A 23,984-nucleotide genomic window follows, 5' to 3' on the forward strand; every position below is an offset into this window, starting at 1 on the left:
AGAAAGATCACCTATAAAAGCTGAAACTAGGGTATTCGTTTATAAGAGGATTACCATGTGTGGAAAAATGTTATTGTCGTAAATGTGTATATATGATAATTTTTAATCGTCGTCAAAACGAACCAACATCCTGCTTTTCAACAATTTGGTTGGCAAAATCTTATGATAAATTTCACTTCCCGCAATCCGCTTGGCGGTTAATTCAGTTCATAAGTCGCTAATTCAGATGCGAGCTCCACCGCTATTGTTGCTCGAATGATTATTTAGAATTTATTTTAATATGCATATGAAAAATACTTTAATTTTATAATTATAAATTATTAATTTATGCGAATAAATAACATTTTGCGTTGAACTATTTCCTGCAACTTAAAAATTCAACAATATTTTTGGCTTGTTTTTGAATAACAAACGCCAAAAACCGTTCTTGTATCTACTTTTATGTGCAAACCAGGTCAATTTTGTAAGTTCAGGTGAATACATTTGTATATATTGTCGTCATTTTTAATGAACTTACATTCTGCTTTTAAACTTAGTCTATTTGGTTAACTTATGATACAATCGAAGGAGATTATAACTAATTTTATAACTAATAACTGGTACTTATGCTGAAAAAGTTAAAATACAACTACAAGCAGTTACAGTTGTTTATTTTTTAGAATTGATAGTTACAGAAGATTAGATATTGTGTTGTGTTTCTTCGTTTTTTCTGGGCTGAGGATATGAGACAATCAAGCTACAACATTGAGTCTGCCAGTGTTACTGGATTAGATGAACCTGAAGACTCTAAAAAGCCAGACAATACAGCATTTAAGCAGCAACGTCTTCCTGCTTGGCAGCCAATCTTAACACCAAAATCGGTTCTGCCGACATTCTTTATTATCTCTTTTATCTTCATTCCAATAGGTGCGGTTCTTTTTACAACATCAGATGGTGTTCGAGAGGACTTTGTTGATTACACCCATTGCACTAATTCTCTTGTGCCGAATGAAACTTGTGCTTCTCTACGAGAAAATCGCACAAGAATGAATGAACCGTGTACTTGTGTTGTCAACATAACTTTGAATACTCCGATGACTGGAAATATTTACATGTACTACGGTTTAAACAACTTTTTCCAGAATCACCGAAGGTATGTCAAATCTCGCGACGACAACCAACTTGTTGGAACGCATGTCACCAACACTTCAATCAGTAAAGATTGCACCCCATACCGTACAGATACTGTCAATGGATATCAGGCTCCAATTGCCCCTTGTGGTGCGATAGCTAACAGCTTCTTTAATGATAGCTTTACTCTCCAGCAAGAAGATGGAAACACTGTTAACTATTTGACAACCGGCATCTCTTGGTATACAGACCACACAGTAAAGTTCAACAACCCTTTCCCTTCAAACAACTTAACAGCTGCATTCAGTACTTACACAAAACCAAAATTCTGGAATAGATACGTACAGGACTTGGACACCAGCAACATCAATAACAATGGCTACAAAAACGAAGCTCTTGAAGTATGGATGCGAACAGCGGCTTTTCCGAAGTTCCGGAAACTCTATGGGCGTCTTGTGAACACCAACTTACCAAGTGGAACCTACAGTCTGAAAATTAATTACAACTATCCAGTTACTGCTTTTGGTGGAAGGAAACGCTTCATTATTTCAACAACTAGTTGGATGGGAGGAAAAAACAACTTTCTTGGAATTGCTTACATTGTTGTTGGTTGTTGTAGTTTTGTTGTGGGAGTTGCTTTGTGTATAATTCACTTTATTACCCGGCATAAGAATGTGGAATAGATTGTTTAAATGATTTCAAACAAATGATAAAAAGTCATATCGGTTGTAATTGTATCCAATTATTGTTAAAAATGTTTGTGTAAATACTTAGATATTTATGATGTTGTCTAGCTTTACTTTTCCAAGAAATGAGCATCTTATAAATGTTGTTGCAGTCAATTCATAACATACACTAATGAGAGGTTGTCTTTCGAACAGATATGGGTACCATATAACTACGGTCTTAATGTGAATGAAGTTTTTATAATATTAATGTAGCTATGAGCAAATGCTGTTTAATTAACTATTCTTGTATATTTAGTCTTAATTATACAAGTGTTTGTAACACTGATCCTGTGTGTTGCATAGCCTATTGGCATTTATAGATTTAATTGAGTAATTGCTGTCAGAGCCAGTCATACTGTCAATTACTTGTATATTTACTGCTATTTCAGTTGGATATTGCCATATTTAATATTGTAGGTTGTGTAATCATGCTGTTTTAATGTTATACCACCTGGTTTGTAATCCCATAGTCCAGGTGCACAATATGAATTGATTTTAACTAATACAATATGTGCACCTGTCTATTCATGTTTGCATGGATTTTATGTAAAAATGAATGCATTGTTTAATGTTTATATTCCAGTTAGTGCGTAACTGCTTATTAGAATTCTTTGCTTTTTATATAAATACTCTTAAACGCAATAACTCTTTTTAATTTTAAAAGATAGTCCCTTTATTTTGAAACATAACTTCTTTTAGTTATTTTTTAAGTATAGGCCTATAATATATATAGGTTATTGTTTTTATCTCCTGCTTTATATTGTTGGTAAAGTCTGCCACAAATTTGTGTTATTTGGTATGAGGTGCATTCCATACATTATAATTATCACTGAAATTTGAGTAGTTGAAAATTATAATTTTTGGCAATATATTGAATAATTCATTAGCTACAATATCCTTATATCTGCTTTAACTTTTGCGTCTTACTTCAACATACTCGAAAGTAATATCACATGTAAATTGTTTCAATTGATCTTTAACAACCATCAAAGTTATAAAGTTAATTTAATAACTTTCCATATCCACTCAAATGTGCAGCTGAATTAACATAGCTTATTCAAGTATGTTTCTATTAAATGTTAGGAACTTATCTTTTTTTTCCATGCCACTATTTACGTTTTTCACTTAATTTCTATTATCCACTTTAGATTACATAAGTAAGTGAATAAATCCGCTGCCTGAGCCTACGTAGCGCAGCTCCTAATTTTCCTGACATCCTTGTCACGAATTCTCTGATGGTGAATGACAGGAACCAAGTTTCCGCTCAGGAAGTTGATATCATGTTCAACTCCAATGTTGGGACGCCAAAGAAAAACAAGCTGGTATTTTTTTTGCCAAAAATGGATGTTACATCTATATATATCATGTATTAAAGTAACCTACTAGACTAGTTGTAATTTGAGTCGTTTCTGTTTGTGTACATTTATTCAGCATGTTTTTATTAAAAACACAACTCAAATAATGCCTTGTATTCAGATTTTGTTACTTGTTCTACCAGGCATAATGTAAATAATCTTTCATTGGCTCATCTGGTATGGAAGAAAAAATATTTTTGACATTTCCGATGCTCTACATTCCCCAGTAAAGTCTTGGCAGTTGCCAGCATAACATGGGAAATACACAACATTTTTAACTTTTTATACCAGATGAGCTGCTTAAAGATTATTTATAACAGCTTTTGCTGTCCAACAGTCATTGGTCCAGCAGTCCTAATTTCTAACAAAAGTTGGAGATCATACGCATCCTGAATCATTGGTGTCATCCTATCTACCTAAATTATGACCTCTTTTTATTTTAGCCGTTCGGAAATGAAGAAAGTGATTTTGATGTGTCAACCTATTTCAACCAAGGTTCTAGTGGTGTAGCAGAAGTAAGTGTCCTAGACTTATAGTTATATTACCTCATTATTGAATAAATTATAAAATATTTTACTTTCAGATGCTGGGACAGTCTCATTACCAATCTTTCTATGGACAACAACGTAAATGCGTTTTTTCTCAATACAATTTATTATATATGCAACAGCCTATGTCATTATTATATATTGATGATATACTAATTAAATTATTTGTTAGTAAACATGTCGTTAAATTTCATTATTTTTGAATCTTTTTTATTTTAATTCAGTTTTACAAAAAAATCCAATTTTTTTAAAAATATATATATATATATATATAATTTAATTATATAGATGAAAACTATTTAGAGAAAAATGATCCATCTCTGTGTTTTAAATAAATTAAATTTGAATACCGGCAGGTTCCCTAATAGAAGGTGGTGGCACCAGTGGTGTGGGTACGAGACCAACTGCAGGACAGCAAACCTTTGGGAGAAGTATGTCCATTCCAGCGGGTCATATTACTCCTACTAGTTCGGAAAACTCCACCCAAGTAAACCAGAGCAGGTAAGAGCATTTGGGCTAATGTAATTGAGTCAGGGATAGTTAGTTGATTGAACAAAATGCAGAAAATTCTAGAGTAGCCCTCCCTACCCTGCTTCCCTGGGTTTGGTGCATGTTGGTACTCCATTGCTTACCAGTGTAATATTATTATGGATGTGTGAGCAATTATAATTTCAAAAAAATGATATAATATACTATAATTATTTTTTAAAAGGAAGGTATGAAGACCGCCAAATAAATATTTTTTAACAAGGGTATTAAGAACCCCCCCAAAACCCCCTGGCTGTGTCACTGCTTACACTAACTGTCTTACTTCTACACAAACCTAAACATTATTCCTGTGACAGGGGCATCCTGCCAATGAACCGGAACTCTATCCCCAACATCCAGATGCCGACCAGTGGCATTGGGACGAACAACAGCATCGCTCCCCGACCGGGGATGCCGAGCCCCACAAGAGGGATCTCACCCATCGATATGTTTTCGATGAAACCTCCCGGTAATCGTCCGATTAACACAGCAGCAATATCAAGGTAAATATGTATTTTAAGACACTTATTCAGTTATTTATTTGGTTTTTATGGATTTCATTTGACACACCACGCTGTTAGATATTCATCATAATAGTTTAACAAAGTTTTACATATCTTTTACCATTTATGTAATTAATTCACTTACCTTCGGATACATATATTCAAAACACCTGAACTTTTTTTTCAGAAATCATTCCTTTACAACTCAGGTGAGTCTTATTTTATTATATGTTATGTTTAAAAAAAAAACTTTTTCTGGTTCATGAGAATACTTTGGCCCAAGCAAAGATGCATAGAATAATGTTTCATTTATATATGTTTGTTATCAGCAAATTTCAATATATTACCTGTTCCATTGGTTTGGATAGTCGGAAAGCTTTTATGTCTGGTGAAAATGAACTTAGCCTACTTAAAAGCATCTGGTTTCTGTTTTCTTACTTACAGTTAAAACAACCAATAATGTGTTAAGCCAACTTTAAACCACAGTGAGAACTAGCACCAAAGTATTCCTTGTAGTAAGTTGAATTAAAAAACCCAAAGTTTCCTAGAAGTGTAATGAGGTACATAAGTTATGCAACGCAGCACTTTTACTGTATGTTGTCGTTTCTTCGATAGCAGGCGATGCAAGTCGATCCACTCAGTTCATTACGAAGTTTATTGCAAGAAACAAACGAAAGAAAGCAACAACAACTCAGTCTATGTCTTACACATTCGGTAAAGTCAGTACCAGTGCTTATTAAGGGTCTCCCCTTGCATGTTTTAAAACCTGGGTACACAGATAATGCCAGAAAGGACAAGTTACATTATGTTCTCGCTTGCAAGCGTATACAGCATATTATACAATCAATTTAAAGCATGTAGTAAAAAGATTATTAGAATTAATCTAGAAGAGGTGTGCATCATCAGTGTAAACTTATAGCAAAAGAAGAAAGCAAATTATAATCTATTAGAAAATAATTTTATTACAAAATTCCCAATGAGAGAGTTACTTATATCAAAAATTTCGTTTTAAATTTTTTTATGATAAAAATTTCTTTTCAATCATTTTAGATCTTAAAAACTTTGCGAGTAAAATTGATATTAACATTTTTTGGTGTTCTAACCTGTTGAATATTGTAGTCAATAAGTGCGATTGGAAGTGAGAGTATATCTCAACTCCGGCAACAACAACAACAACAGAACAACCTTAGTCAAGGGGGAATCTCATCACCAGCTTCCTCAATGGGAATTCCTGGTTTAAGTAAGTAGCTGAAAATGGTTAGTGCTAAGAAATATTAGTGCTTTTTGAAAAAAAAAATTTTGGAGTGAATTTCCAGTGGCCACATGGCTTTAGAGCTGTAATAGCATTAAGAAGGCTAAACCATACAAACTTTTTGAAAATTGTATTAATAAAACGGAAACATTTAATTTCTTTGTTGTGTAATGTATCTAATTATATTCAATTTTATTAGATGCTCGAATTGAATGTACATTGTATTAATTCTTCTTGTAAATATTTTTTTCTTGGTAGAGGAGTAGTTTTTTAAACTGCTAGGCATAGGTGTAATTTTTTAACTGTTTTCTTTTGGACAGATCCATTTAATCTCGATCAGTCTGAGTTTCCAGCATTGGCGCAACGGACGAGGCCAATTGGTTCCCACCCTTCTTCCACCAACAACAGCAAAACCCCATATGGTATTTATTGTTATATTACTATTATTGTTATGAGGAAGTGCATTGTTGATTCTGTCGCGGTTTTGTATATGTGTGTGTGTATGTAATGCCTATTGTTTGCTATAAGCATAACAAAAAGGTTTACATCTGTATTGCGTAAATTAACAATACGTAAACAGAAGAATATGTGACTGTTACTTGGTGGCCACATTTTTATTTACAGATCTTATTTTAGTGTAATCATTCATTGTAAATTGTTTGAAACTTAGCTACAATTTTAACAATAATTTAAACTATGAAAATATTTCTTATTTTATCGTCAATTATATCTATTGGTGACTTTTTAAGACTGTCACATAAGATATACTGGTGTATTGGTTCAATCAATGTATATTTCTCCTTATGGTATGTAGTTTGGCCCAGTTACCTCATGTGACTCTATGTCATGAGATATAGAGGAAAGGCATTGTTAAAAATGTTCTCCCTTTGTGTAATATAAACACGAGATAACGTGCCCTTCTACTTTATTTCCACGCCTTATTAAACAAACAACTTTGAGTTTGTATTCCAAGTAGATTTCGCAATTTTAACATTTTTGTATAAAATTACATTATTAATCTGGCCTTTAGATGACATTGCCTCAATATTAATAAATCACTCTAGTACCTTTGAAGTGATTTTCAATACACTCTAGCACGGAAGCATCTAGTGCTTAAGCTTTTTTTCATTTAGGCTCTATTATAATTTTATGATGTTTTAATTTGTTTTTCTTTCTTTTTTCTAGGAATGCTAAGTAAGCAAAATGAAAATACAGAATTCCAAATTCACAATGAAGACTTCCCAGCTCTGCCTGGAGCAGCAGCCATGAATGTTATGAAAGCAGTCTGTAAGTTCCGCTTCTTGTTTGTTTACTCAACAGAGCCACTCTTTTACTGTGCTCAAATATGAAACTGTGTATTGCACACATTCCAGTACTGTGTGTTTAAATAGGCTTATTGAATAGATGTTTGTAGCATTGCTTGTACTACAGTTCTTTTTTTATAAACATAAATGTTTGCCTATTCCTGTTTTTTAACAAATTCAATTTAATTGTTTTTTAACATATTCATTTTACTCGTTTTTAACATATTCAATTTTATTGTATTTTAACATATTCATTTTTTTACTTCTGACATCACCAATCTGATTATCTCATCTTTTTCTTTAGTTCCCGAACAGGATGGGAGAGGCGACGAGTCTAATACAAAATTTGTGAGTTTAGTTGTATCCTTGTTATATTTCAAATGTCAACCATTATTTTTTCCACCAGAATCCACTTGGGAGTTTACAACTTGGGGGCCATGGTAAGATTTTTTTGTGGTTTTAACATTCATACCATAATTTCTTCGAAAATGATAGCAAAGATCATGTTATTTAAATATGAAGAAAAGTAAATCAACAGTAAAACAACCGTTGTTAAAACATGTTATGGTTAAAAAGTGTGGGAAAGAGTGTCAAGTAAAATGTGGCTGTTGCACCCATTTCTTATATTTGACATAATAAAACAGTCACCCTATTTGCATTTATGTTAGTAATGTGAACATTTTGTATAACAAATTCAATGTTTTCAGTTACTGTGGACAAATCAACCCACAAACCACCGAGTAACCAACAGAAAGGAATCCAGGTAAGGTTACCCACTTGTAAAATTAACATATGCTATAAAGTGAACAAAGTATGTTCTGTTGTAAATAGATAACTGAAAAAAAACTTACACTGTTGTAATGAGGGTTATGTTGGTACTGTATGTCATTTCAAATAGATGTAACTTTTTTTGTCTGTACACCAGGTACAAGCAGACAATTCTATCAAGCACATCCCTAATTCCATGCTGGTGGACCAGTATGGCATAGTGGGGTTGTTTGCTTTTATTAAAGCAGCGGAAACTGACCCAACTTTGGTTCATCTTGCGTTGGGTAACGATCTCACAACCCTTGGTCTTAATCTTAACTCGCCAGAGTAAGTATTTGGTGCCGTATTTATGAATGGATGTAACTGACTTTATCCTTGTCCCATTTTGATAATAATGAATGTGTGTGTGTGTCCAGAAAAAAAACGGTTGTTATAACACGGGTGTTCAAACTCCTCGTGCCAGCTTACGAGTTACCATGTATGTTACTTTTTGGGTGATTATGTATGGCATATTCCTTACTGTTATTTTCTAACTGTATCTTTATTCAGCAACCTGTATCACAAATTCCAATCACCATTCTCAAGACAGCCGTGCCGGTTGCAAGATATTGACTTCTTTGTTCCAAGTGAATATCTGACCAACGCCCACATACGAGATAAGCTGGCACCAATTAAACTGAACAGATATGGGGAAGACCTTTTGTTCTTTGTGTTTTATTCTAACCCAGGGGATGTGCTACAACTGGCAGCAGCTGCTGAACTGTAAGTGGAAGCATTAACCAGTAAACATGTTTTAGTATACATTTTGTTAGGGTTTACCACATGGTACAAGGTATACTATTCTTCTCAGTGTATTACATGATGATTGTTTGTACAATCTAGGAGGCTTGAGACATAAATGCAACACTTTTCAATAACAGGTGTATGAAATTTTAGATATAACCGAGATTGGAGATACCATAAAGAAGAGCGAATTTGGATCACTCGAGCTCCTGGTATCGATCCAAGAATGAAAACAAGTACCTATGAGCAGGGAACGTATTATTATTTTGACTGTCAAAATTGGAGAAAAGTAGCGAAGGTAGGTCCCCCCCCCCCTTTAAGTAGGATTTTCTAAATTTCAATATCCTAACAGGAATTCCACCTGGAGTATGAGAAGTTAGAAGAGCGACCACACCTCCCCAATCTAATATCGTTACACTTTAACCCTGCCCAACATGGGTAGCACCTCATAAGTGCCGACGAAGCCATTCAAGAAGTGGGGAATTTTTCACCAACCATACCACTGCCCATGTTAATCTAATACGCAGCGTCGATAGTTTGATCCTGTGTGCAATTTAACTATAGTATCGTTTGAACTATCGCAAGTTACGTTTGACGTACTTTACCTACATTTCGCTAAGCTATTTCGGCAAACAATCTTTAAAGGTTAGCAATGTTCAATTGATGTTTCTGCAGTACAACTATCAAATTTCCCTCTTTGCATGGCTTCCTCGGCTATAAAGGCGCACAATATTTTGACAACTAATTTTGGCCGCTTCTTTTTTCCTATGCGCTTCTCAGAGCGATATTTTTTGAGACACAGAGTCTTTGCGCGTTTTCGTCGCAAGACGTTCTAATAAAATATCAATGAAGTATGTTCTGTTGTTTGAAAGGCAAATATGATGTATAACGATCGGACTCGGTATATAAAGACATTTTAACAAATTGGCTTTAAGTATAATAAATAGCCTAATGCGAAAAGAAAAATAAAATGTATAATGTACGTGAATTATATAACTGATTTGGGTTTAAACTTTACATTTTTTTAAGATTTTAAGTGGTATACGCACTTCGCAAACACTAGTTTAAATTTATACGGGCATTAGCTTACGTGGTATCCGATTTTATGCAGAACATATATAGCCGACGACCCGTTGTTGAAGGACAAATTAAAAGTTTGACACGCTGTTTTCTTTGTGTTAAAAATGTAAAGAAAAGTTTTTGTTTACAATATTATTATGTTAGAATCAAAATAAACGCCTGGATGTTCAAGCAAGGCTCAAATTTAATCAAACCAGTTTTAGGTAATTAGTCTCAAAGCAGCCTAGTCTGATATTTTGAATGGAATTGTGGGAAATTATGACCTCATTTCCTACTACGACTTACGCCATATATCAATGAAAAGTTCGTTAATGAATACTTGAACGCTGTAATGCCTCAATTAATCGACAAATTTGCTGAAATTCGTTTTGTTTTTATTGTTGGTGCAGTGAGTTAGTTACTGCCGCGACGTCCTGTCTTGAGACGATCGGCTGCGTATTCCATTTCTTGCCTGCATCATCAGAATATCAATTGTTACATAAGTTAACTCTGGCCAAATAATTAAGCAGATCAGTATCAGGACAGTTTTCAACAGTGTAAAGAATTGTTAGAAACCTTTTTATATCTGCCAAGCCATACGTTAACAGTAACTATAGTCTTATTAAGCACCAACAAATAATTGCACAGTTCTATTGTCTTATTGAAGTTATTGTTATGTTTAAAATTTTAATATTTAATTTTAGAATGCGCCCGAACAGGCAAAATAAACATTGCACATAAACTTAACAATCCTTTTTACCATTGGATCTCACTGCTGTCCACTCAATTAATGCCACCATGTTTTGGAAGTTTGCCACCACATCCAACATCGACACACTCCTGGAAAAGGAGGACATCACCCTCCAGGAGCTGATGGACGATGATGATGTGCTACAGGAATGCAAGGGTCAGCACACCAAACTAATTGAATTGTAAGTTTGGGTATACATTTAGTGATAGTTACAACACCAATACGTTTCCTGCTTGTTATAAATGTTTAAGTAAAAGTTTGGTGGTAGTGAAGAATCCTTCCACCCCCCAAGTTATCTGTTCTCTAAACGCAACCATTAACAACTTACCCATAAACCTTTAACCTCCCAACTACCAACTTTCAGCACTTTCCACCAGCCTAATATGTAACATACCAGAGGATTCTTCACTAGTGCAGAAAGTTCTCTTAAACATTAACATGATAGATGTTTGTTATTGAATTCTCATGCTGCTGTTTCCCTCTGTATGCAGCTTGGGCAAAGTTGAAGTTATGGAAGATCTTGTTTCTTATATCATCACTGAACCAGCTGAAGATACTGATGACACGGTCAAATACAAATATCCAAATGTTGCATGTGAACTCTTAACATCAGATGTACCTCAACTGAATGATATTCTTGGAGATACAGAGGTGTCTTGTGGTTATTTAAACATTCATAAGTTTGTTAATTTTCTTTTACTGCTCATCGAGTATAAAAATGAAGTTTGTCGGATAGCAGATGAAATTTTGTAAATACAGTATACACTATGTTTATTCATACCAAATAAGCCATTAAAGTATTATTTACATTATGCCTGGTGGCAGAAGTAACAGAATTTAAATTTGTGGAGTTAAATATTTTGAGCATTGATGTAGTTTTATTAAAATTACATGAACATCCCATATTCTTGTGTATTTAAAATGTTGTTGACAATTTTACATTAATATATTTGACATGATGTCAGCAGCTGTAATATACAAAGGAAATATGGGGATGAAACCAATTATATCACTTCATTTATACAGTTCCAATTGTTGTTATTTGTAAAGTGGTATGTTTGGGGATAATATAATGCACCATGTTCGAACTCATGAATATCTGCCACGTAATCATGTAATTCTGTTTGTATAATCCCAGTTCCCCAATGCATCTATCCCATGCCCAGGAGTTGACTGCCGACAGCAACTGTTTGTTTCCTGTCTTTCCTAAATGCTCCCTGCATAATACATGATGGGCAATAGGCATGCATGTTATGTACAAGTATTGGTAACAAATAGTCAAATACTTCGTTCTGTTTTGCAGAGTCTACGGGAGAAGTTATTTTCATTCCTGGACCATGAGCCAACACTCAACCCACTGCTGGCCAGCTTTTTTTCAAAAGTTGTTGGAATTTTGCTTACAAGAAAACCAGAGCCGGTAAGTCCTGGAATTATTGTTCGATTGTATTAAATAGTGGAGGCTGGGGCGATACACTTATTTATATTTTCTATCAGATTATTAAATGTGGCTTATTCATATTCCGCACCCACACATTTGTCATAGCTTACGCATACGAAACAACATTCCTCCGTATGATAAGCTTAGAATATAAAAATGTTTAATGCAAACTTTCTACAGACACTGGATTATATCAAATCAAGACCAGATTTCCTTGGTACTGTTTTAAAACATCTTGGAACTTCAGCAATTATGGACTTGTTGCTTAGATTGGTGACATGTGTTGAAGCAGTTGACCTTCGTGCTCAAGTCTTATCAGTAAATCCATGTTAATCTGCTTGCATAAGCTATAAACTTATTCTCTGCACAACATAGTTACTTCGGGTTTATTGACTCTCCTTTATGAATAGATTTAATCGAACACTATAATGGGAAAGCTAAAATTTATGTAACAAAAATTCCATAATTAAAATGTTTTTTATAATTTCAGTCTTTTGTTACTACTCCAAAATGACTATGTTTTGCTTGATGTGAAGTTTTATACTTTTAAACTGTGAATTAATGACGCCACTGTAGCTGTAGACATTATATTAAATGTAATTTGTCCCTAGCCTACTCCAGTTTATTATATTAACATCATTAAATACTGTAGTTTATGGAAATGGTCATTGCTTTGTTAACAAAAGAATGTTTGAAACAAATTACTGAATTATCAATTGTAAATATATCTAACTAAATTTCAGTGGTTGAATGAAAAAAATCTAGTTGAGCGTCTTATCTCCCTAATTGACCCCTCCCAAGATGAAGACTTCCACTGTAATAGTGCTCAGTCATTGTGTGACATCATACGACTCAGCAGAGAGCATATGTACACCTTGCAGGAGTCGGCACAAGATGATCCCTTACTAAACACTCTTGAGCGGTAGGTTCTGCTACTTTCAGTTTAATATTAGCTCCTGAATTTAAGTTGATTGCATTCATCTGTGGTTGTCAACTTTATAATTATATTTAGTTTTCCAGCGTGTTCTGCTGGTTCAAATTTCTTATAAATATTAAATAATTCATTGGGGACCTTTAAATGTACAAACCATGCCACTAATATGTTTTGAATTCCAAAATACATGACCCGTTAAATAGCTTCTAAATGTTTATACTGGATGGTTGCCAATTGTTCAGCCCAAGATTATAGTTCGAAATTAAAGTTTAACAAACTTTAGTTTCTTATTTAATAACTTTTAATTCCCATGTGCCCATACAGAACACATTATACCGATTTATCACAAAAGCAATAACTCTTGTACTTTCTTCAGCAAAGAAACCGTTCAACTTCTGTTAAAACACATGTTTGATGGCGGGATTAGTGAATCTGTAACAATCAATGGAATAAGCGTGTTATTAGCTTTGCTTGAGATAAGGCGTCCTGCTCCATTCGGGTAAGTTTTGAGATTAGGGTAAACTAGGCATTTAACTAACCATGTACTAAGCATATGTTTATATCTTTCTTGTTTAATAAAAATGGAAGGTAAGTATTTCAATAAGGCTCAAAAACTCGTGAGTTTTATATATATATATATAACGACATATGTGAAATATTTTTATTTATTGTTTATCCTACATATTATAATGTAACATGTATGTAACTAACTTTATGCACAAAGTTTGTTTATTATAACTAATGCTACTGCTGTTGTTGTGTAAACATTTGAATTGTAAGAAAGTAGCAAAGTACTGAAATAACAATCTTTGTTTTTTGTTTTATTATATACAATAGTACAAACACAGTTGTCAAATTTATTTAATTAAAACTGTACCCATAATGTGAAGTCGGTTACTTTTAATAAAGTTATTTTGACTGATTTTAAACTCTTGGGTCTCTGTAACACTGACTGAAATGTGCTACAGTGTAGTAAACAAATAAATACCGCTGATGATTTGATTAGTTACTACTTGGATCAAATAATAAATTGTTCCTCAAAAACATCAGTTTTCATAAATAAACTGCTTAAAAATCAGTTATCATAAATAAATTACCAAAAATTTCAGTTTTCCCGAGATGGCCCCTGAGTTAACACAACTTGATGTTGAGAGGTTAGCTTGTGGGGTTTCAAAAACACTTCACGGACTTAGTGATCGGCTCCCAGATTTCCACAGTCTTCTGGAGAACCCACCGAAGGTAATAATGTTCTCATCTATTATTGATCACATGAAACAGTAACTAACTTCCTCTGCGCTTGTCCTTGGATTTAGCATCTATTACCAAAGTTTAACATACACATCCTATCTCAAATATAGAAATTACTTGTTTCAAATTCACAAGGGCTTTGGAAATATTAGGTCATTTAAGATGACATGACCATTGACTACAATGATTTTAACATGTTTTTCCATATTTGTTTCCTTTTTTTTATTCATTGAAGGTGATTGCATAACTGTTATGTAGCTTATTTTCAGATGTAGTTTCTTTTTAATTTCACCAATTTTCCGTATTTGTAAAAAACTTTATTTAACATCTGTAGATAGATTTAATGTCGGTGTATTTTGAGAAATAGTTTCGTTTTAATTTGACCAATTTTATGCTATTATTAAGATATGTTTATTTAACATCTGCAGAAAGATGTAATGTCATGTACATTCGGTGACTTGAATCCACCGCTCGGTAACACGAGGTTACACGTTGGGAAACTTCTATCAGCAATTCTTATCACCAACACTCACAACATTAACGTACAATTATCGGAACTGCAAATTTTCAATGCACTCTTGGTGAGTTCGCTTATATTTTTTGTAATTTATTTCTCCAGATATGTTTTGACTTTCTGTTGGAAATTCCCTGCCAATATATTACTCATTAATGTTGTTATAAATTTCTAACTTTGTTTGGTAGACTGTTATTATATTATACAATTTACCAACTGTTAAGTTTTTTATTAATTTGGTTTTAACAATTTGCTTGCTGTAACCAATAAGGTGGGATATAAACTTTAAAAAAAACAATATTATTATTTAAAAAAAAATTTCTCTAGGATTTATTTTTCGCATACGAGTACAACAATTTCCTCCACACACAAGTTGTGCAGTGCATACAAACTGTTCTCGGGAATGCCGTAACTGTGACAACACACACAGTAAAAGCTCCCTCGTACAACGATGGAACATCACGAACTGATGATCGAGATGAAGAAGAGAGAAAAGAAGACGAAGATGCTGAAAATCCTCGCAAAGTTGCTCCTCTTTTGACTCATGTAAGTAATCTGTTAATTGTTTTAAAAAAATCTCTTTAAAACTTCAATATAAAGTAATATATATATCATATTTATGAATAGTTTAGCGGAAATTATTCTAAAAGCAGTTATATATATTTAAAAAAGTGTAGTGAAATTGTAAAATATTTTGCATGTTCAATTAAATTGATGCTAATTTATTCCAAATCACATTTTAAATCGGTCAAAACTTATTTATTAAAGGCTTTATCAAAAGCATTTGTATTAAAGGTAGATGGAAAACACTTATTTTATAAAGTCCCACAGTTCGATTACACTGAGCAAACAAAATGTTGTCAATTATTTATTACCTTCTGTCTTTTGTTGAAAAGCAATCTATAATACTGGTTTGCATAGATTTGTTTGTCTAGTGACGAAAGTACATTCCTATGAAATATTTGGGGATTGGATGATTGTGTATGTTGCAATAATTGCATTGCCATGTCATTGTGCTGTCCTAAAGGGAATCATTTGCTACGCGTTAACAGGATGTGCTTGCTTATGTCTATATTTAGACAGCTCACAATGAGGAACTGAAATTATATCTCACTCATTAATACATAGAAGCTCTTGGTAGTTTATTTCACACAACCTTTCAAAAAACAATGTTATAAAAAGAAGTTTGCAAGATATTTTTAGTTTTTGCAAGTAATAAAGAAACATGTTAAAACAAAGACATATATATAATATATCTTGTTCTTCGCATCACAATCATTGTATTTATTCCCCATAAGTTGTTTGATAATTTAATAAAAGACAATGTTTGTATTAAAAAATATTTGTTAGTGTAAAATACTTGTCAATATAAAATGAATGTTAAAACAATGTTACCTTTACATGTATATATATATATGTATGTATTATAAAACGTATAAAAATATATGTTATTATTGAATAAGTGTTAATATATATATATAATAAATGTTGAAAAATAAATTGTTTTGTTCTTCAGTTGTTTGAGGATTGTCGGTTGATCCAACGAATCCTTGATGCGTGGGAAGACAATCGTGTCCATGAAACGGAGGCGGGAGGACATCGGAAGGGAAACATGGGCCATCTTACCCTCATCACGAACCAAATCCTTGAAAATATTGAAAAAGGTTCAAATGCTGATCGTATACGACAGTTTATTGAAGGTGGGGTTGTCATTATATTTATATAACTGGTTTTAGGTTTTACATATATATAGGAGGTTAGGGGGAAATTTCATTCTATATGTCCAGTTTAGTAATAAACAAAGAACATTCAAAGAATTATAAAACGTATCTTAAAAAATGCTATGTGGTGCCATGGAACCTCACCTATACAAAATAGAATACAACAACCCAATTTCAAAAACTTAGTCATGCTTTTTTTGTAGCCGCTTTTCTAAGATATTTTTAAAAATAAACCTCAACTAACACCTATATCACAGGCATGCCAGAGGAGGATCAGGGTCGTTGGCAGAAGTTCGTCAGCGAACCTCTTGCCGAGATGAATGAGAAGAACTCCCGTGAGCTTGGAGGACACAATCCGATGCACTTCTCCTCCGATGATGACGGGGAGACAGATTACCGAGACATCCCGTTCACATCAAGTTCTGCACAGCAGGTGAGTTTACAAAACAATCAGCAATATCTTTTTTTTTTAATTTTCGGTGTTGTCTTAAACTGATTCATAATTAGTTATGTAAAGTTGTCTATCTGTGGCATTTTTAAAATAAAAGTTTTTGCTGTAATTTTTGTTTTAAGCTTAAATAAAATAGTTAATTGTGATAAAACTGTGTTTTTTAATCAAAGCAACTTTTGATTGGGTGTGTTCTAACACAGTAGTTACAACTTCTTTTGTTGTGTTTTTAATACAAAAGGTGTATTTCATGCATGCTCATTCATACATTTAATAATGATCATAATATACAATGTGTGGGTTGTGAGTTTGTTATCAAGCATTCTTTAATATTATTTCTAAACATCTGTGTACAAGAAACCAAACATGAAATTTGTTGGAAGTTTATTTCAAACCAACCCACACGTTACATTATCATATTCCACCTCTCATATATATGGATTGTAGCACGACTATATGTTGGTTTCTGTTTACTTTCAATGCTTTGGCTCACGTACAACGGCGCAAAGTTTCTCTTTTCCCTTATTTTGGATTCGCAGCCGATAAAACCAAATGCTTGCCGCCAAGTTAATATCTCAATCAGGGTTGAAATTTTGTCTTTTTATCGCTTAAAGTTTGCTTAGCTGGTTTGACAGTGTGCATGATGCTGGAGTTAAAAACAAACCAATTTTGCGTGCCTGTGTGTGCCCTAATTGCTAAAGCAAAATTTGAATCGTTTTTCGAGTGACCAGTTAACATGTTGACCCAAAGCATAAAAAGTAAACGTAAACGTTGAGAGACTTTGCCAAAATGTTGTGCGTCTGCCAGGCATTCACCGATTACCAACTGCAACAAATCACCACTAATTTTGTTGACCAGTTTGGATTCACCGATGGAGACTTTGCTGAGCAAGAGGAACCAGATAAGTGAGTTTTAATTTTTTTTACTCATTGTTTTATACCAACTCTGTTATAAAGGGATGCATTTGTAACTGATGTCAGGGGGCGCAAGCGGGGGTTTCAGGCTAAAGATAGACCTCTATTTAGATCTTAAACAACAAGTGTAACAGTTGACGTAACCCCTTTAAAAAAATTAGCTTTCCTATTTTTTTTCTGTCGTCAATGAATGTTATCATCAAATTTCAAACCTAATATTTTTTCTAATGAACTTATTTTTCAAACTGCTGATTTTGCAAATAATTAATACAGGGAGACTCTTGCTAAAGGGCAGACAATAAAAAATTTTCAAGTTATTAGTTCCTAAAATCTATACTACCTGGTAGTCTGGTAGCAACAACAACATAATTAACTTGTTTAAAGTTGGTATAGATCGGTAAATTTCATGTTGTATCCAGATCCAACCCAAAAAATGCTGTCAAAAACAGTCAATTGTCAATTTGTAAATCCTTATTTCTCTTTTTAATCATTCATTTTAAATTCAAGCCAAACATTATCTGACAGATTCAACAAAATCAATTCACTTGACTTCGAAATCAAGGCAGATATTCAATCGGTGAGTACGTGGTGGGTAATGAAAGTTGAATGGCAAGGGCACAAAAGAAACTTAAATTTCTTTATTATCATTAAAATTTTTCTTATACCACACAAAACTTATCCAATTTTTCTACTACCGTTTATTTTTTTTAATTTTTCCACTACCAAAAAAACTCAAATTTTTCAATTACCGCAAAACTAAGTTTTTCTATTGCCATATATTTAAATTTAGTCACTAATATTCACCAAACAATTCAGGCAAATGAGGATTTATTCGAGAAAGTTGTTAAAACTCGAATTCCCAACTTTGGAGCGGATAGTGACGATGATGATGTAAATAAAGATACTTTCGATTCAGGAGATGAAGGTACGATTTATTTAAGTGATAATTGTCTTAATATGGAGGGGTGGGACATCTTTTCATTTTATTTTAATGGGCAAAGATAGCTGAAAATACAAACTATTTACTTATTATTTAAATGCTAATTTTCTTTTACCCATTTTGAATCCTGAAACATATTGTAGGGTGGGGAAAGATGAGACGCCTTTTTATTTCTGTTTTTTTGTCCCATTTGGTAGTAAACAAAGAATATTTAAAGAATTATAAAGCTGTTTCCTAACAACTCCCATACACTGTTGTTATAAATGTGTAAAACACGATCAGAATATTTGGATATTATGTGCTAAAGGTCATTTTACCCCACAGTACTATTACCACAATATGGGGTAGCCTAATAAATATTAAAAACTTTAAATGCAAACAACTAAACTAAAGGGTTTAGGCTTAGAGGGTTGGGGGTTTTGGTTAACATTTCATGCTTTCAGCATTGACATAGAACTGTTAAATACACAAATTGAATGCTTAGTGTGAAATAACTTGTTTATTATTCACCAGATGATTGGGATCAACACATCCCAACTACAGATTCATCTTATAACTATGGGAGTGGACCTCCAACCATCACTGTTAGGTAGGTATCATTAAATTCATCTATTTTGGTTCATATGTGCATATTTATACTTGTTTTTTGTCATGTTTCTTATGCCATCCAGCAAAAGTTTTATCAAGGAAAGAATGTTTATCATTATAACTTATGCTGCATGGTGTTGTGCCATCTAGTTGAGAGAATACTAGGTTTGAGGTTCCATCCTGCTACTATTGTGCACTTATTTAACCTTAACCTTACACCAAAATACAAGTACAAATAAAGGAGGGTAAAATCTGATTGTGGCCAAAGACTTGGGATTGAAATGTCTCTTCCCTCACAGACAGCGAACAAGTTCCGGAGATAGTACTGGAAGCAGCAACAGCAGCGGAGAAGATGACGCTCCTTTCTCCATCCCACAAACTCAAAGTCCCGTGAAAGCTGAGCCTTCAGAAGATATGGAGACTTCCCATCAAGGCCAAGGTAAGATTTGGTAACTATGTTGGAAATTAAACACATTAAACGTAAAAAAGACCCAATTTTTTATTATCATGCATGTTTGTATTTGAGATTCTCAATAAATGAACTTTTTTCATAATATTTTATAATCAAACATCTCCGTTCGGTTACTCTAGGTTTGGTTACGCTATTGTTTATAAGGTTGTGGTACTATTTTTTAAGATTTCTACATGTTACATACTCATTGGATAATATAGACCATACATTTTTCATTATCACACATCCTTTGTATCTCATTTTCTCATTAAATGATTGTACAACATTTTCCGAATGCCTAAATATATATACTGTGTGCCCATGTATTCCACATGCTTATCTATTATGTGTTGTTGTATTTTAATCAGTTCATCAATTTAATGCAACGTGACGCCTATGAAATTATACCTATATGCTTTGTCATTGTAACTTCTATACCCATCATATTAACCAAGATGGTACACTGTATGTGTGTGCGGTCACGCCTACATATATTTCTTTAACTTCAAATTGTTAGTTCGGTGAAGCACAAATATTGACAAACTATCAACCTTTATCACCTCTTGCTTAAACTAAAGCTATGTTTGGTTACAAAGTTAAATTTACAAAAAGTAATGTGATTTATTACAATGTATGTGGTTTCGAATGTAAAAATAATAAAATTGTAGTTAAATAGTATTTTCTGTAAATATGTACATTAGTACATTAGTGTACATCTACAGTGTTGCCTGAACTGATTATTGTTTTTTTCCACAATGTATACTTTTTGCTGAAATTGTTTGGAAACATTTCTCCAACCATGCACCTAACCCATACATTGTAATATTGAACCGTGGCTCCTTTATTACAGAGTTGGAAGTAAGGTTTGGTGATAGTGACAGCAGTAGTGGTAGCAACACAAGTACACCGACCTCATCACCAAGACTTGCCCAACCTGTTGCCAACGACAACAAAGTACAATCATTATGGGATGCTGAAAAAGTAAGAAATTGCGTATTTGTAAAATAATAACAAGACAATAATGAAAAATTACTTATTTCTAATATAACAGGAGAATAACCGGTATATTTCTTATAGGATTCCGATATTTCATCATCAACAAATGAATCGAACTGGGCCAACTTTGATAATTTTGAAAGGTAAATGTATTTTTAAGTTTCAAACTAGTGGTTTCCAAACTAGGGCCACAAATGTCAAAATAGTTACAAAGGGTTCATAAGGCAAAGTTTTTAGAAACGTTTGGGTTGTACTTTACTTCATATAATCTTACACAAACACTCTTGTTTCAGTTTGCAAGTTCAAAAAGCCAGCACTGAGGAAGCTAACTCTGCCTTTGGTATGTGGTAATCATTAACTATCTGAACATCATGTGGCTGTATTAACCACCATACATACTATATATACCACTGCTCCACTGGGTGGTTTCTTGTGTTTAATGTTCATTCATGTCGCGTCATATTGTAAACATGAAATAACATACTATGTACAAAATGCTCAACTGCAATATGTAGACACTATACCCCACTGCCACCTTATTATGTAGATAAACAGGTTCAATATGTCATGTCAACTGCAGAACTCTCATGGGTGCAATTTTGACCTAACTAATTAAAAAGTCAAATTAATTTATCTTTGGCAATAAACTGCCATGTAGTTGTATGGCCACGTATAACAACAGTATCATCATATTAATTTAATTAAATATAAAATTGTTGCAGAAGCTCCGGACTCTTCTAGTGAAGTGAAACAAATAAAAGTGGAAACCATGGTTTTGTCGGAAGAACCAGAAATATCAAGGTAACAACAACAACTTCACCCTGCAAGTTGTAGTATGACTTAACTGAGCATAAGTGTCATCGACCTATACTAGAAACTAACTTACAAAGTTTCAATTTATTTAAAATTTATTTATGTATAGTAAGTGGGGGAAAACGAACCACCTTTAGCGCATAATATCCAAATATCATCATGTTTTTAACAATGGATGTTTATGGGAAAGGATATGGTTTTTAATTCTTTGAATGTTATTTGCTTCCAAATGAGACGAAAATATAGAATGAAACTCACTGAAGATAAATTAATGTTTGTTTAATTTTTTTTAGACTTGTTGAGATGGAGATTGCTGCAGTTGATAGTTTCTCAACTTCCAACATCTCTTCTGAGGAACAACCTTCTGCGGAGGTTTCTGGTGCTCCTACCACATCCAGTGATGTTGCTATGGAAATCCAGGAGGAGCCAAAGAACATCGCAAGTGATGCGGAAGCAAAACCAACCTCATCTGGCATCACTGGAAGCCATGGATCTCCGATGGAAACAGATGAATCTTCCTCATCAACTGTAGAGGTTGCGGAGTCGGATCAATCTGTGTCACGATCTAGGTGAGACTTGAAAGTTGGAACAAATGTTTTTCTTTTATTAAATTGAATTTTTTTATTAAATTGAATTTTCATGGTTGAGTTTTCAGCATTAGTAGTAATGCGAGATTGCTTTAGTGTCCCAAGACAAATTTGTGACTCATAGCAAGCCACGCCACGGAACCTCACTCACATAGAATAAATATGTGTTTGATAACATTTAATTTAACATAATCAATAATTTTTCACAACAGAGGTGAAGTTGAAATCGTTCCAGAAGGTGTAGAAGAGAAAGATACAGTTCCCGTTGCATCCGAGCAAGTTCCTGAAGAAGTCTCCTCCACTAGTGATGTGGAGCAGGTTGAAGCATCACGTGAGGTAGAAGAGCCGGTCCAACCACAAGAAGATGAACCGGAGCAAAATAATGATCCGGACAGTGACATCACAGCGCATGTGAGCTCCACGGAGCAAAGTGTCTCCGATGCTCCTCCGTGCCACACGACATCCAGTGGTGATCAGCTTTCCTCCGAAGTGGAAGTTGCCCCGCTTAAAACTGACGGTGATGTCCAAAACAATGAAGTAACGTCGTCCACGGTTGATTCCACAGTTGTTGCAAACGGGCCGGTGTGATTCGGTTTTGGGAATCCCGTTTGCCCCAATCAGCCCCCGGTTCGTATTACACCATAAATAAGTTGAAGAGGTAAAGGTTGCGACTTACAAACCAAATATTAGAAACCGTTCATGACATAAACCTCCAGTTAGCAGTATAACGGAAGCTCCGAATACAAGGTGACGAGAGCCTCGCATTAATTCCATTGTCTAAATGAGTTCTCTTTCCTGCACTTACTGCACCAAATAGAGCGTTATATTGAAGTTTTTTCTGCATTTCCCCCCGACCCCCCCAACCATGTTGGCAGATAACATGAAGTCCCAACAGCTGCAAACCATCAGCGTGTTGTTGCAATCGATTCTTCAATGCAATTGCTGCACGAAGCAGCAAGGGTTAAGGTCTGCTTTCCTATTTATTCAATTATGTGAAGTCCCTCGTGGCACATACAATGCTGTGCTAATTGGGGATTCCCCCCACACCCGGTCACTCACCCCCACCACTCACTATAGCGCGGTGTCAAAGTGTCGAGTTTAATTCTGACTTCCCTCATCGGGTGCTACGATGGCATCATTACCGTGATGCAATTTTAAATGACGCCACAACGCTTGACTGTGAAGCAGCATAGGGCTGCACCACCACCCCACACACCAGATGAATATGGTCACCACATTTGAACTTACCCTGCTTCTTGTCCCCAAGTTCTTTTTATCCTCCCTGTTCAAAGCACCGATGAGGTAACGTTTTTATTTCCATTGTATTCTTAGCGAGTCATTTTCGCCTCTTCTTCCAAACAGGCCGGGTGCATCGTAATTGTCCTTGTAGTTTTTGTATCGAGCTTAAATGATCCTTCTGGGTCCTGTGAAATAAATATTATTTTGCCTTCGTTATCCAACAACGAATAAATGTTGATCTACCAAAGGTGTGACTGTTGTATTTAATGAAGCAATTTTGTTTCCATCTGTATGTGCCGATGCTACAATATGTCAAGGATTTCTGCAGTAACTGGAAATCACACTGCATGCTCAGAAGAAAAATTTCAGGTCTTTAATTCAACCTCCCATTGAATAAATGAATGTAACTTGCTTTGTCCTCGCATGGCCCGAAAACCACATTCGGTATAACACAGGTGTTCTGT

General features: G+C 34.1%; 3 protein-coding genes across 5 annotated transcripts; all 3 read left to right on the forward strand.

Moving 5' to 3' along the window:
• The first annotated feature begins 607 nt into the window (after window positions 1-607).
• Window positions 608-2,986, forward strand: LOC100180198 (cell cycle control protein 50A). Its single transcript, XM_018817382.2, has one exon. It carries the CDS (start codon window positions 723-725, stop codon window positions 1,791-1,793), a length of 1,071 nt encoding a protein of 356 aa, XP_018672927.1. The 5' UTR covers window positions 608-722; the 3' UTR covers window positions 1,794-2,986.
• Window positions 2,984-9,735, forward strand: LOC100182542 (CCR4-NOT transcription complex subunit 2). Its single transcript, XM_002131543.5, has 16 exons — window positions 2,984-3,160; window positions 3,637-3,708; window positions 3,777-3,819; window positions 4,098-4,242; window positions 4,587-4,772; window positions 4,960-4,981; window positions 5,892-6,012; window positions 6,345-6,446; window positions 7,210-7,311; window positions 7,633-7,676; window positions 7,735-7,768; window positions 8,036-8,091; window positions 8,254-8,423; window positions 8,646-8,858; window positions 9,033-9,177; window positions 9,232-9,735. Exons 1-16 carry the CDS (start codon window positions 3,074-3,076, stop codon window positions 9,319-9,321), a joined length of 1,632 nt encoding a protein of 543 aa, XP_002131579.1. The 5' UTR covers window positions 2,984-3,073; the 3' UTR covers window positions 9,322-9,735.
• An 876-nt stretch (window positions 9,736-10,611) lies between these two features.
• On the forward strand, window positions 10,612-23,767 carry LOC100177844 (serine/threonine-protein phosphatase 6 regulatory subunit 3). Of its 3 annotated transcripts, none has more exons than XM_002131652.5 (22): window positions 10,612-10,870; window positions 11,181-11,340; window positions 11,993-12,106; window positions 12,308-12,445; window positions 12,871-13,049; window positions 13,438-13,560; window positions 14,171-14,300; window positions 14,738-14,890; window positions 15,151-15,369; window positions 16,340-16,523; window positions 16,802-16,977; window positions 17,800-17,897; window positions 18,432-18,483; window positions 18,723-18,831; window positions 19,360-19,435; window positions 19,734-19,873; window positions 20,736-20,866; window positions 20,963-21,024; window positions 21,175-21,221; window positions 21,604-21,682; window positions 21,988-22,263; window positions 22,494-23,767. In XM_002131652.5, the coding sequence occupies exons 1-22, from the start codon at window positions 10,737-10,739 to the stop codon at window positions 22,867-22,869; spliced, it is 3,156 nt and encodes a 1,051-aa protein (XP_002131688.1). In that variant the 5' UTR covers window positions 10,612-10,736; the 3' UTR covers window positions 22,870-23,767. The 3 variants fall into 3 exon arrangements, with proteins under 3 accessions (XP_002131688.1, XP_009857723.1, XP_018672915.1); XM_009859421.3 differs by having other exon boundaries at window positions 21,607-21,682; XM_018817370.2 differs by having other exon boundaries at window positions 17,851-17,897.
• The last annotated feature ends 217 nt before the right edge of the window (window positions 23,768-23,984 follow it).

The sequence above is a fragment of the Ciona intestinalis genome, chromosome 2, assembly GCF_000224145.3.
Source record: "Ciona intestinalis chromosome 2, KH, whole genome shotgun sequence".
In the NCBI taxonomy this organism is placed as follows: Eukaryota; Metazoa; Chordata; class Ascidiacea; order Phlebobranchia; family Cionidae; genus Ciona; species Ciona intestinalis.

Coding starts and splice junctions, on each gene's coding strand:
- LOC100180198 (XM_018817382.2), top strand. CDS start 723: ATGAGACAATCAAGCTACAACATTGAGTCTGCCAGTGTTACTGGATTA.
- LOC100182542 (XM_002131543.5), top strand. CDS start 3,074: ATGGTGAATGACAGGAACCAAGTTTCCGCTCAGGAAGTTGATATCATG. Junction 4,243..4,586: donor ACCCAAGTAAACCAGAGCAG/GTAAGAGCATTT, acceptor TTCCTGTGACAG/GGGCATCCTGCCAATGAACC. Junction 8,424..8,645: donor CTTAATCTTAACTCGCCAGA/GTAAGTATTTGG, acceptor ATCTTTATTCAG/CAACCTGTATCACAAATTCC.
- LOC100177844 (XM_002131652.5), top strand. CDS start 10,737: ATGTTTTGGAAGTTTGCCACCACATCCAACATCGACACACTCCTGGAA. Junction 18,832..19,359: donor TTTCGATTCAGGAGATGAAG/GTACGATTTATT, acceptor ATTATTCACCAG/ATGATTGGGATCAACACATC. Junction 19,874..20,735: donor GACTTCCCATCAAGGCCAAG/GTAAGATTTGGT, acceptor CCTTTATTACAG/AGTTGGAAGTAAGGTTTGGT.